Consider the following 14700-nt stretch of genomic DNA (forward strand, 5'->3'; position numbering starts at 1 on the left):
CAATGCTTACAAAACCTAATGCCGTTACCAAAGACAGAAATGTGAATTCACAAAATGAACGCATGCTGTGCCATCATGGTGGTTTAACGTTAAGCTAGCTAGTCAGTGAAACTCCATCTGACATGCTAGCAAACTCTTTTCAAACTCGAAATCATATTGGGTCGCTAACGTTACTAGAAAAGAAAGATTTCTACATTCTGTTTATTTGGCAGGATTATGCTAAAACATATTTCTGAAAGGACTTCAGATAAGTTAACGTTATTCATGTTAGCGTAATTCCGTTTTTACATGCTAACTAACAGTGTCCAAGTTAACTAGCTATGTGTAGACGTTAGCCGTGGACAAGGCTACGGCAACTTGGCGGGCAAATCCATACAAAAAGTCATTTGACTATCCAGACTGCATAACTATTGCAACATTATTGCTAGCTCTAAAAGCACAGGACAACTTCATTACAAGCTTTCTCTTGGAATAAAATGTTTACATTCCTCTATATGCTTCTGCAGGTTGGATGGCGAGTTTTCGTAGGCCGTGATGTGGTTTGTTTTCAGCAAACAAAGCAAACATTTAAAACGGAATGAATCTTTAGTCCTTTCAGAAAACTGAAACATGGGTTCTAGGTATGGCCACGAATGCATGCATTCTCCAGAACAACTGCCCCTTTCCATTCTGCCATCAACTGATCATGTTCAAATAATGCTGCTGAGAAATCACTGAACTTGATTTTATCCAGTCTATGGACGTGACGTGACCCTAGTGATTACTGATCGGCTGTCTCAGTGTCACCTGCGAAAAAACCAATCACGTTTTAGAAAAGAAAAAAACATCCACTTTCAAAGCTGCTTCAGAGTAACGAGGACCTTGATAGAAATGTAGTGGAGTGAAAAGTACGATATTTGCCTTTCAAATAGTGAAGTTAAAGTCATAAGTTTAAAAAAAAAAACACTCAAGTAAAGTACAGATACTCAAAAAGTGTACTTAAGTACCGTACTCAAGTAAAGGTACTTCATTACTGTCCACCTCTGGTTAGTTTCAGTGAAAATGTCCCAGCAGTTTACGAAGAGTAGTGTTTAATGTGACGAGTCACCCAAAAATTTCAGACGCCCATAAAATGTTAAATATGACCGGTGGCACCAACTTTTATATATACCAACCTGGGGAACATTCCATAGGAGTTTGATCAAAATCTGATCACTCCTGTAGGAGGAGTAGTGATTTTCGTGAAATTGCACGTGACCCCTGTGTAACTGCATCCATGGTAGGTGGTGCCACCTGGTGAACAATTCTTGTTGGAATATGTCTTTAGAGTCTTCTGGGTGAGTTTCAGTGAAAACATCCGAACAGTTTACGAACAGTAGTATTTGGTGTGACGAGTCACCCCAAAATTTTAAACATTCATAAAATGTTAATTTGCATTCTTGATTTATATGATTAATAATTGCAATCAGTGCTTAATTTGTGAAGTGGGAGGTCCCGGAACGCCAAATATATTAAAAATACATTTTCGTGAGAGCCATATATAAAAAGTGACGCTGAATACAACTAAAATGCATTTTTACATATGACCAACAATTTGAGTGTAATATATTCTTTTTCATAATGAAGAGGCTCTTGACATGTCGTCTTCCTCCTGTCCCCCGCTGAATATTTTGACGCAAATGTAGCTTGGCGTGTTTCGAAGTGCCGCTTTATTTCATTGTTTCATTGATGCAATCTTGTCATTGTATAGGCCTATTGGACACAAAGCAGAACCCTCTCACCCCACAAAAGCGAATTCCTCTGTCCATTCCTGTTGAAATGTACGGTAGCCTACCAGTCACCTTTTTTCCCTTTTCGCCATGTTCTTTGTCAAAAGGCTTTGCTTTGCGGACAGCTAACTGACTTTTTCATTAAATGGAGGTGTACTTCTTGATCTCAATGTGAGCTGATTAATCTGCGAGCCAGATGCAGTCACCAAAAGAGCCACATCTGGCTCCCGAGCCATTGCAGACCCCTGCGTTAAGGCAACAACTGGATCAACAATTAACAAATCAAACACAGGTTACAATATATTGATGGCCATAATAAAACACAACAGACTAAAGACTTAATCTTGCTTGTGTATCTGACTGAGATTATAAAGAAAGTAAATAAATAAAATGGTCCTGGCATTTGCACCCACAACACAGCCCCATAGACTGTAGAACGCATTTGAACAATAGACCTACCACGTGTCAACCGACCCGGCAGTGGCCCCACTTGGCAAAAAATAAAATATCAGACATTATGATCTTAGAAAACGCTTTAGTGACGAACAGTGACAGACAGTAATATGTCGTAATATTATGTTATAAAATATTTTTTTATTCGGCTATATATTAAATTTATCTTCTAAAATAACAGACTGTACTCATATCATAACCGGTTTATTTCACCATTGGAGATCAGATCACACAAGACATGAGTTAAATGACTCATTTTAAGGATTTAAGTAGGGTATTTAAAAGCATAGCCTAGGATTTCAAGCATATTTCAAGTTTAAAAGCAGTGCCAGCAAACATAAGTGCAATCAATTCAAGTAATAGTTAAGAAATAAAAGGGTTTACAAAACAAGTTGGAGAATTCATTTTAAGGATTCAAGTTTTACTATATTCCAAGGCTTCAAGTAGCAGCCATAAGTCTCTCCCCCCCCCCATCTGTCCCTCTGAGTTACATGTTGGTCCTGGGATTGAGATGCTGGCCTCTTCTGCCCCTCGGACCTGCTTGATCCATCCTGGTGCCCTGTGTCTGGTCGGAGTTTTATCGCCCCACTCCTGTGAAGGACGGCCCCATGAGGACAGTTGAGGGTTATACCTGTTAAAACTGTTAATATTATAGTCAGGCTGTCTGTTGTTGCCCAAATGAGGATGGGTTCCCTTTTGAGTCTGGTTCCTCTCGAGGTTTCTTCCTCATGTCGTCTGAGGGAGTTTTTCCTTGCCACCGTCGCCACAGGCTTGCTCATTGGGGATAGATTAGGGATAAAATTAGCTCATGTTTTAAGTCGTTCAAATTCTGTAAAGCTGCTTTGCGACAATGTTTATTGTTAAAAGCGCTGTACAAATAAACTTGATTTGATTTGATAAGTGCAATTGATTCAAGTAATGGGTAAGTAATAACGAGTTTTTAAAAAGTGACGTGAACTGGTACACTTGCAGCAGGTGCTGGTGCAGTGTCACTGTGTCCAACGTCGCCCAACTTTGTCTTAAAATGAACCAATAATGTAACAGAGAGAACAGTGAGAGTATACAAATGCACAATGTTTATTAACGTACAAAAAAACAGCAGTATAAATGAAATCTTATTCATTGGTACGTGATTACAAAAGATTTCCATGAATACACGCATACATACACAATGAAGACTACATTTAATAAGAAGAAAATTCACTAAAATAAACGTCAATTATCAGTATGGCAGGAGTAAGGGATAAATCATTTTGGGCACGCTGTTATAGGAAAATAATCAATGGTGGTGTGATGAAGCGGAATTACCATTCAATCACCCGGAAATTGATAATATTCCAGAAGCTCTTCATTTCTATTGTACATCAATATACCACAGATATAATCATAACGGCTAGACTATTTTTAAGACGAAAAAATAAAATAAATGCAGTATATCATGTTTCCAAGAAACTCCTCAGTCCTCAAGGTTTTCCTGTGTCTGAAAACTTCCAGCTTTATCTCTGACTGTTACAAAACACCGACACTGGAGACTCCTTCCATAAATAAAATCTCCTTTTTGAAAATTTCACTACAGCAACAATTACACACAATTTTCAAAATACGCTTTATGTGACTGAAAAAATAAATCAGGGTTTTTGGACCAATCAGGATTGAGAATTTAAAGCGCTGTGGCATAAGTGCTATTATTCTATCCACAGTCACTGGATATGAGCAATCGCACGCTCCGATTGGCTACTCTAATCAGATACTAGGAGATCAGCTCATATACCACGAGTAGAGAAAAACAAAATGGTGGAGAGTGTTGCTGAACCAACCGAGGACAAAATAAAAACTCTACTCAAACCCCCCCCCCCAAAAAAAATTTTTTTTAAAAAGGCGCAACAAAATATGGAATGAAAGTATTTGATGGTAAGAACATGTCTTTATTTTTCAAGAATTATCGCATTTTTCACAAATTGCTCCTGTCATTTCACCGGTTTGTTTACATCCTAAGCGGAAATTAATGGCTCCGTTTTCTCAAAATCCAGTGAATGTGGACAGAATAAAACAGTTATTCCACTCAACCTCGGTGCTACGCGCCCTGTTGGTTATCAGCTCATGTACGATTCGATTTTGTGGAATAACTGCTAAACAGTAGTGACCTCTGACATGCTTAGATGACAAAAACACATGTATAAATGACAAAACAAAGGATTCTCCAGGAAAAATAAAAAAAAGTTGTTAGTCTGCCATCATTACTTCAACGTTTACCTGCTGATTGGAACTGTGTCAGTTTAAATCCCAAAAATGATATTGTTGGATCGTGAACAAGACCTTTCCCTTCAAATGCTTACCTTCATCCTGTCTCATCTGGAGGTCACTTTGGATAAAAGCATCACCCAAATCAATACACAGGTTAAGAGATCGGAGACAACATGTACACACACACAAAAAATTCTATAGGACCTACTAATTACACTGACAGAAATGGGGTACAGCAGGAGTCCATTTCTGTCCCCCAAGGTCCAATCTATACTAATGTACCCCCTACGGCTCATTATTGGACCTCAAGGTAACTATGTTCCCAAGCAGTATATAAAGGGAACAAATAAGTACCTTAGAGGGGACTGATCCAGCGACAAGCTGTTGTATCTTTAGCGGTACTATAATGTACTTTATTTTCTGAGTGTGTGCAACTACTATAATAAAACAATTAACATAACTAATAATTCACATTTAACACAAATGATTAATAGGGTAAGTATAATTTGTAATAATACTATTAGGATGAGTGGTGCCAGTTGTCAAGATGATTTAAAGGGGTCACGCAGTGGCGATAAAAGTCGCATTATTCTGCACCAGAATGCTTTCGAGATTCGAAATAAATTGACCGTCGATTTTTCAAAAGCTTCCCGCGGTTGTAATCGGTCCTTATTTGGTCATGCCCATCACTTGAAATTTCCCGCGTTCGCAGCGCCCCCTCTCGGTCAATGGAACAGCTGCGTGACGTCATACCAGTAACCACTCGGTGCAGTTGCAATGGCGGACACACCAGAAAATAGGAGCGATGCTGAGGAAATTAGCTTTGATTTTACCGATACAGAAGAAGAAAATGGCCCACAAGTAGAGATTTTGACAGCTGAATGTCCTGGTGGTATCCAGCCTTACAGATTTGAACCTGAGCGCTCATCTTCAGAAGAAAATGAGGACAGTTCTGACGACGACAGAAACGAAGACGAGAATGAAGAAGAAGACCGGCGACTTGAAGACTTGTTTTGGTTGGTTTCTCTGACTAAATCACTACTTGTGTGTATTTTTAAAGACCATTTTCACTTGAATTAGAATGCTGTGTGATTAATCTATGATTATGTGTAATACTGATAGCTGTAGGGGGTGAAAGTATAGCTAGAAAGATTGAATTCTAGCAACTTGACAGCTTGCGATCTCGCGAAATGCAGTGGGCCTTCTGATACAGTAGACCCCTTGATATTCCAGTTTTCATCATTTTCCTTTTATTGCGGTTGATTTTAACTTGATATTCAGTATGTTATAGGCTGGGAGTATTGAGCTTTGTATTGTATTGTTTAGTAAACGTACAATCGTCAGTAATAAGTGATAATTATTAGTTAAAGGCAGCTCTGTGGCATAAATCTTTCAATTAATCTTCTGTCATCCATTTGCTAAAATTATGTGCCACATATGTTATCAAGACAACACTTCATGTGACAAAAAGATGACAAATACATAAATGTATGAAAATCATTTTGTACAATTAATGATTGATACATAGAAACACTTAAAACATGTGTTTTAAACATTTTTTTTTCTATCAATACCTAGCCATGACCTTGAAATCAGATCCATTGATAACAGTCACAAATAGTGTTCAGTGTTCGTTGTTACAGCCAAACACAATACACCGATTAGGCATTTTGTATCACAGAATATTAATACATCATTTCATAGTGTTTTGAGTGTTCAAAACTATCCACAAACTGAATAAATCCACAAAATCCGCAATGCAAACAACTCTGGTAAACGCACGCTATAGAGAAAACATGGCGACAGGCCAGCATCACCCAAGGGAGGTTACTGGTATGACGTCACACATAAGTTGACCTAGTTAACGGCTGGCTGCCTAAATTTGGCTGTGCGCGTCAACTTTAAATGCTTGTAGCGGGCGCATCGTGACACCGAGATCGCGGGAAACCGAGGGGCTTGAATAACCCACCAAACCTGACATTTTGACACATGATATAGCCTGATTGCTGAAATTACCGCACGACGCCTTTAACAGCATGCACATTTTAAGGATCGTAAAACAAATGTGTGTGTGAGAGTGAGTGCGTGTGTGCGCACATTTAGGCCAATTAATCACAATCCTGATGAACTGCAGGGCTGAAAATTGAGCATTTTGGTTAAACAAACAAACAAAAAAAAGTGGTTGGAAACATTTAACTCTTTGAGTCAAATTTTAAGGTGACTATTCAGAGCCGACCTGCATATAGTACAAGTTTTCTTTCTTTCTTTCAATGTACACCATGCAATTACAATGCCCTATATTGCCAAAAGTATTTGCTCACCCATCCAAATTATCGGAATCAGGTGTTCCAATCACTTCCATGGCCACAGGTGTATAAAATCAAGCACCTAGGCGTGCAGACTGTTTTTACAGTTTGGAGCTGGCCCCTTCCTCTTCCAGCATGACTGTGCACCAGTGCACAAAGCAAGGTCCATAAAGACATGGATGACAAAGTCTGGTGTGGATGAACTTGACTGGCCTGCACAGAGTCCTGACCTCAACCCGATAGAACACCTTTGGGATGAATTAGAGCGGAGACTGAGAGCCAGGCCTTCTCGTCCAACATCAGTGTGCGACCTCACAAATGCGCTTCTGGAAGAATGGTCAAAAATTCCCATAAACACACTCCTAAACCTTGTAGACAGCCTTCCCAGAAGAGTTGAAGCTGTTCTAGCTGCAAAGGGTGGACTGACATCATATTGAACCCTATGGATTAGGAATGGGATGTCACTTAAGCTCATATGTGAGTCAAGGCAGGTGAGCGAATACTTTTGGCAATATATATATATATTTTAAATCAAAATGCTTCAGGATAAATGGAAATGCAGCACAGCTACAGCAGCACAAAACCGTTACTACACTATTTTTCCATTAAAAAAAAAACAACCTTTGCTGATACAGTTAATTAAGTGGACTTTACAAAACACAGTACAAGGCAGTCATTTTGTTAATTAAAAGGTAATGTTTTTATAACAATTGGAGTCATAATTAGGCAAAAAAAACCCCAATCAATCTCTGGTTAAAATATTGAGCAAAAATATGGGAATGATTCATTTCGGAGCCAAAAGAGTCGACTCTTCTTGGTGAATTGAGCCAAATGATCTGAGGTGGGTTTCCCAAAAGCCTCTTAACGCTAAGAGCATCTTAACTAGGAGAGTGTGTGTTCATTGTGATGCTCGCGCTACCATTTAACAATGATCTTTGTGCTACGATGCTTTTGGGAAACCTGCTTACAAACGAGCCAGGTTTTCTGTTACAAGTGGTTAGAGCTGCTCATCTTAAAAGCCAAAAAAAAAAAAAAAGTGAGCGATAGGTTATAGGGTATGGCCCTAATTGCATACACTGTGCTAAATACATAATATGTCGAAATATTATACATACAGGACACTTTTTCCATGGAATAAAAATGTGTTCTATTCCCTTCCCGCAGGTTTCATTCATTTGGCTCGATGGAATGCAATATTGTTAGCATATCGCTTATTCTACGTGTACTACATCACTCTACCCAATGGAAAACGAGTGTTGAATATGGTTTACGATACTGCATGGTTGTCAAGATATGACACACGTTGTAGACATAAAACTTCCGCACTAGTGAGTGCTTGTGACAATTTGTAAACAAACAAACAAACATGGCCACCTGGTTTCCTTCAGTAAATACGGAAGATTTTGAGAAAATTTTGAAAGAGAAAGACACGCTGAACACCCAGAAGGAATGTGCATGTATAATAATCATAATAGTGGCTGGCTTTTTTTCGTGGTGTATCATATATTGGATATCATGCTAGCTGAATGGAATATATCTGATATACCACTCAACACCAGCCAATATTATTTAAAAATAGTACATAACTTCATAAAAGTCAATGGAGTATGATTTTGATTGATAGTATGCCGTTTGTGATGGAGCACTCGGTGAGCTGCGTGCAATTAAATATCACGTGAATTCTGTATGGTTTATATCCACAGTTTGTGAAAGGCTAGATCAGATATTTGAACGTATTGGGTGGAAACAAGCGGGTCCAAAAGTAATGGAACAGACGCGATGTCCAAGAATCGAAAAGATTTCAAAGTGTTAACGAAAAGCATGAGACGAGAATTGTCTTGAACTATAGCCTACTAAGACAGGCTTTCACGATTTTGCTGAGAATCAATAAAGACTACACCAGTGTAAATATAATCAACATTGTGTGTCATTTGGCGTTTCAGCTGGTAAAAATACTGAATCACATGACAGATTACATGACCGAGCAGCAGCACGTGGCCGGGTAGCTGTCAGTGTACACGATGTTTTCAGTCCCAAACACAAAGTAAGAGTGGGACTTCCCTTTCCAAGCATAGTTCACCCGGGTGATGGGGACCAGCTCAATGGTGTGACGCTGCAGAAAGAAAGATTCTCAGATCAGTAATGTGACGATGACTTGTGTTAAAAATACCATGCAAATAAAATTTATGATGCTCAAGCATCAGTAAGAAGCTGATTAGTGGGGAGAAGTGAAACACTTGGGGGCCTCAGGGACGGATCCAGCCCAAGAATCTGACAGATGCACATATGCAGAAATATTTTCACTAATTTTACCAGATCACTATGAATTTTCACGGGGGCGCAGAGCACACCGAGCTCTTTCCGAAGAGGGCAGCCATGGCCCGTTACGACCGCAGCTCAGCCTGTTATTCGCCTTCGAAACCCGGTGAGAGCATGGCTTGCTGAAAACTTTTAAAATGAGCCCTGGCTCCGATTTAAAAATGCATAACTCGGACACAAAGTCATAGCAAACATTACAGGCACTTCCCTCTCCCCGAGACCTTTCGAAAAAGCTCAGGCATGGCCCGCTACGACCGCAACTCAGCCTGTTATTCACCTCCGAAGCCCCACGAGAGCACGGCTTGCCGAAAACTTTAATATGAGCCCTGGCTCCTACTTAAAAATGCATAACTCAGCCACCGAAAGTCCTAGCCCCGCCAAACATTACAGGCACCTCCCTCTCCCCAAGACCTTTCGAAACAGCTCAGGCATGGCCTGCTACGGCCGTGGCTCGGCCCCTTATTCGCGACGAAATTCGAGTTTTTATTTCGACCCCTTTCTGGAGCATTTTATTGGTTTGACCTAGATTCTTTGTCTCAGGTCACGCTATACAAAGCATCATGAGAATACAGGTAATTAAGGATCTCCGCTTAGCACAGGTGGTCGGATCCTCAACAATTGGTCTGTTGGTTGAGCGTGGCTATAGCCCATTTAGCCGGCTAGCGGTAAAGTAAACAAATGCCCCGTGACCGATGCCAAGTGGTGCACATATATTTGCATCGGTCTGGATCCGTCCCTGGGCCTGGTAAAGTTAAACAGACACACTTTCCTCTGGTTCGAGCATGAAATCTTAAACTAAATTGTTATATTTTGAGTTTTTGTTAACATTAATGTGGAATTAATATGGGTAGTAAAGAGGAACTGTACCTGCTGCAGAATGTGAGAAGTCTGGAAATACTTGGATTGATGTTCTTGTATTAAACGCTCAGACGCTTGGCTCACGGAAGGGTCGGGGAAACCCATCACCGGGTAAAGCTGTAACACACACAATCAACAAACTGTTTTATTCAGTCATCCACCCAAGGCACATTTATGATGTTTATGGCAAGTAAGTGTGCGCGCGCGTGCGCATTATTATTACCATGTACTGGGAGTCCGTGAACATTGCCCTGCCAGAGACATGACTGAGATTTTCTGACTTGAGGCCGCTCAACTGCTCCACCATATAACTGTCTTTATAAGTAATCCTGAGGAAAGCAAAACATTTACAGACCTCACACAATTTATCCATTCTTTTACATATCCTACACACACTACTGCTGCTTTTAAATAACTGATATTAGTATAAATACACAGGTGATTATAGAAAATCACGCACGCTGATTGGTCGATGTAGAGGAAAATCTAATTTTTAGAGAATTTATAATTTCTAGAATCTAGAGAGTAGTGATCAGAGGTGGACAAAGTACCCAACTTTGTTACTTAAGTCAAAGTACAGATCCCACTGGTCAAATGTTACTCCGATACAAACTGAAAGTTCTCCAGTCAAATTCTTACTCAAGTTAAAGTACTGACGTACAGGTAGTCGTCAACTTACGACCTACGCGACTTACGACCGATCGACTTTACGACCGTCTGGTTATGACTGGCAAGTGTTTCCCAGCTGAGCTAGCTGAGCGTACGACAGTTTCCGCCCCAGCTCCCGGCAGCGCCTCTCGCCGCGTACAACAGTTTCCGCCCCAGCTCCAGGCACATGCACGGTCTCTCTCGCGCGCCCTTGCGCACTCCGTCATACAGTTTCCGCCCCAGCTCCTGGTTTATGAAACGAGCAAATCAGTGGCGGCTGCTGGTTTTTAAAACAGAGGAAGCCCATTTTACGTATTCATCGTAAAACCTGTAGGCCGGATATCAAAGCATAGAAAGGTGTGCCCCATTAGCATAGTGAACTAGACAACCCTACCTAGTGGCAGAAAGTATTTTTGCTTGTACATTTCATGTTATAGTCTGGCTTGCCAGGCTAGTGCCTCATATCCTTAATCAAAAATATCAAACATCCAAAAATCACTGGCTATTCAACGAAGAGCCTTGAACAATCATACCCTGATATGCAACACAGAGTCTTTAACACAACACCCAGCTGTGCAACACATCCTTGAACATCTTCTGCAACACAGTCTGGAAATTCATAACCAGGTAGGCTATGCAACACACAGAACCTTGAATATTATACCCAGGTATAACCTATAACACAGAGCCCACACTGCAAAAACCTGGCTTACAAAAACAAGAAAAAAAAGTAATAAAATTAGGAATATTTTACTTAAAATAAGCAAAGTTATCTGCCAACAGAACAAGAAAATTTGACTTGGCAAGATTTTTAAAAAACAAGTAAATATATCTAGCTTTAGAAACCCCACAGATGTCTTAAAACTAGTGTATTTATACTAAAAACAAGTAAAGTTGTACTACTCACTTTAACATGCTAGATACTTTGTCCCCCAACCAACAGTTTGACTATTTCATCTGGGCGTATTGGTGTGCTCTGTTTAAGTAAGTGTTTATACCAACTGAGACCGCCAAATAAATCAAAATCAAAACAACAAACCAATCCATTTTGTAGCCTATTTTTGTTGCCAGATTGACAATACAACAATTCATTTCATTTAGTTATCTGTTTTGTGTTAGGAGATTAAAAGAAAGGATAAGATGCTTGAAATAAGAAATTCTGACTTTGACAAACTCGTCATGGTTAATATAACACCGATGAAATTATGGTAATTCTCATTTTAAGACAGAACTTACTCATAACCAGTAATAAAATCTCAATAACAAGTTATAATACCTTATTAAGATAATTGAGGGAAAAAATGCTTAAAGTAAGTGAAATACTCTTACACAAAACCTGCCTGGAAAGGAGAATTATCTTGGCAGACAAATAACAAGCACATTTTGTCTTGATTTAAGATATTTAATCTTGGTTAGATTTTACTTTTTGCAGTGCACCATTCTCTTAACATTACTGAACAATATACACACTTCAGATTCATGAACATTATATGATGCACACTATTTATGCACAAATTCTGCCCTCCGCTCCTTTTCCAGAAAATGGTCTGTGACCCTGTCATACCAGCTGGTTGTGCTTTCCAGAGACTTCACCAATTTCTGTTAGCAGCTAGCACTGCAGATCCCAATAAGGCTCAAGCTAGCCTACAACCAGATTGAACTACAAATGAAATAAACGAGTGAATTCACGAATGATCAAACTGATAGAATGGATGAAAGTTAACGGAGCACAACGAGTAATATTTACATTTATTTACAGAGTAATGTACAGAGACATCAATGAGAAGAAACGTTTATATGAAAAGAAATTCGAACAGCACTTTGGCACACGACTACACTTTCTCGACATCCGCTAGGGACTGACTGATCATGCTTCCGTGTTCCTTGCCGACGCCGAAGTACAGAGCCCGCCCTCCTCATGTCTTTCAAACACTACCTCCAATAATCCTTCATCAGCCCGGCTTCTTGTCCCTCCCACTGTCTCGTTTAGTCCCAGAGAAGCCCGGCTTCCCTGGAAGTGACGATTTTGTCGATTTTAACCAATAACAACTAGACGAAATTGGCTGTTCAGAGCCCTCTCATAGACTGCAACGGATACCCGGCTGCCAGCGCATAGAGCCCATTGAAATAAGAAAGGTTACAGCGTGTTGCCAGATTGGGAGGTTTTAAGTGCATTTTTGCGGGTTTTGAACATATTTTGGCTGGAAAACGTCAGCAGTATCTGGCAACGCTGGTTACAGCCTGGCAGCAAAGGTGATTCTCGTAGCGAACTGCAAATTCGTCAGACATCACTCAAATAAGTTACAGGATAGTTATGAACGTAAATACAATCTTGGGCATATATTATGTTATGCAAGTTATTGTTTTAATGAGAATTCAACGTCATAGATGCCGCAGTTTGGGGAGAGAATTTTAGGGGAAGCTCGGCTTCCCTTGTTGTCTCTGAGAAATCGCCCCTGGAGCAAATGCTCCTGCCAACCCGAGCGCTGCAACAGCTGATGATGACGTAGACGACCCACAGCCAAGCACCAGTGATGCCAGCGGTCACTAAATTTTGTATTTTGCTATGTTTTACATTTGTATTTCGGTACGTTTCAAACTAAAATGGTTTTCTATTTTTCACACCTGTATTTCGTATTTTTTGTTTTGCACATATTAAACGAATTGTACTGTACGCAGTGTAGTATGCAGTGTTTGACTTAAACCAAATAATGAGCCAAGGTAATGAAATAAGAAAATGTTGATGAAATAAGACTTTAAGATGATTACAATATCATTACACATCACAATATACTTACGTTCATTTAACACAGGCCGACTTACGACCAGATCGGTTTACGACCGGTCAGTCGTAACCAAACGCAGTCGTAAGTCGACGACTACCTGTACTTGCTTTTAAAAATACTTAAGTATTAAAAGTACACTGTCAACGCATCGTTGTATTATTGCCACAACACTTCCGTTACCAAAGACAGAAATGTGAATTCACAAAACGAATGCATGCTGTGCCATCATGGTGGTTTAACGTTAAGCTAGCTAGGTGAAACGCTTTGTGAATGTTATTGCAGAGAAGCCTGCTCTTGCGAGAGTATAATAAACTCATATTTCTGTCTCCTTTTTCCTAACAGTCTCAAGGTGTTGAATTATTACGCTTTTCCACCACATCGAGAAACGATTCGGACTACTTCTCAATCACCTCGAGCGACTCGGCAAAATGGCGGTCGATCGCTTCGTCACCGTAAGTGAGGAAGAATTACAAATGATGAAAGAAAACGCTGTTCCTAAAAGCACTAAAGATGCTACAAAGTTTGGTCTAAAAATATTCAAAGGTAAGGTGGAATTAATTGTGATTTATCGATTTCAAAACAAAAGTATTTTATATGACTCAGCGTAGATCAGTGACAAGTCTGCACCGTGCCTTTATTACATTTACATACCGCTTTTGAAGTTTGAAAGATTTTTTTTCTTAAATATATCTCATCTCATTATCTCTAGCCGCTTTATCCTTCTACAGGGTCGCAGGCAAGCTGGAGCCTATCCCAGCTGACTACAGGCGAAAGGCGGGGTACACCCTGGACAAGTCACCAGGTCATCACAGGGCTGACACATAGACACAGACAACCATTCACACTCACATTCACACCTACGCTCAATTTAGAGTCACCAGTTAACCTAACCTGCATGTCTTTGGACTGTGGGGGAAACCGGAGCACCCGGAGGAAACCCACGCGGACACGGGGAGAACATGCAAACTCCGCACAGAAAGGCCCTCGCCGGCCACGGGGCTCGAACCCAGGACCTTCTTGCTGTGAGGCGACAGCGCTAACCACTACACCACCGTGCCGCCTTCTTAAATATATGATTTTTTAAAATAAAAATCACCTGTTGTAGTGGTTAGCGCTGTCGCCTCACAGCAAGAAGGTCCGGGTTCGAGCCCCGTGGCCGGCGAGGGCCTTTCTGTGTGGAGTTTGTATGTTCTCCCCGTGTCCACGTGGGTTTCCTCCGGGTGCTCCGGTTTCCCCCACAGTCCAAAGACATGCAGGTTAGGTTAACTGGTGACTCTAAATTGACCGTAGGTGTGAATGTGAGTGTGAATGGTTGTCTGTGTCTATGTGTCAGCCCTG

The 14700-nt window shown here is 40.4% G+C and overlaps 1 protein-coding gene across 3 annotated transcripts in view; it reads right to left on the reverse strand.

The window, feature by feature from the left end:
• Window positions 1-3254: 3254 nt before the first annotated feature.
• The window catches only part of ssuh2rs1 (ssu-2 homolog, related sequence 1), a 51759-nt gene continuing 40313 nt past the window's right edge, over window positions 3255-14700 (reverse strand). For all 3 annotated transcript variants that reach the window (XM_060932472.1, XM_060932474.1, XM_060932473.1), the window contains 3 exons: window positions 10152-10257; window positions 9938-10045; window positions 3255-8864 (listed from right to left, as the gene is read on the reverse strand). In XM_060932472.1, the coding sequence (XP_060788455.1) occupies window positions 8724-8864; window positions 9938-10045; window positions 10152-10257 (355 nt within the window). In that variant the 3' untranslated portion in view covers window positions 3255-8723. The remainder of the gene's footprint in view (window positions 8865-9937; window positions 10046-10151; window positions 10258-14700) is intronic.

Source organism: Neoarius graeffei, chromosome 10, assembly GCF_027579695.1.
Source record: "Neoarius graeffei isolate fNeoGra1 chromosome 10, fNeoGra1.pri, whole genome shotgun sequence".
Taxonomy (NCBI): domain Eukaryota; kingdom Metazoa; phylum Chordata; class Actinopteri; order Siluriformes; family Ariidae; genus Neoarius; species Neoarius graeffei.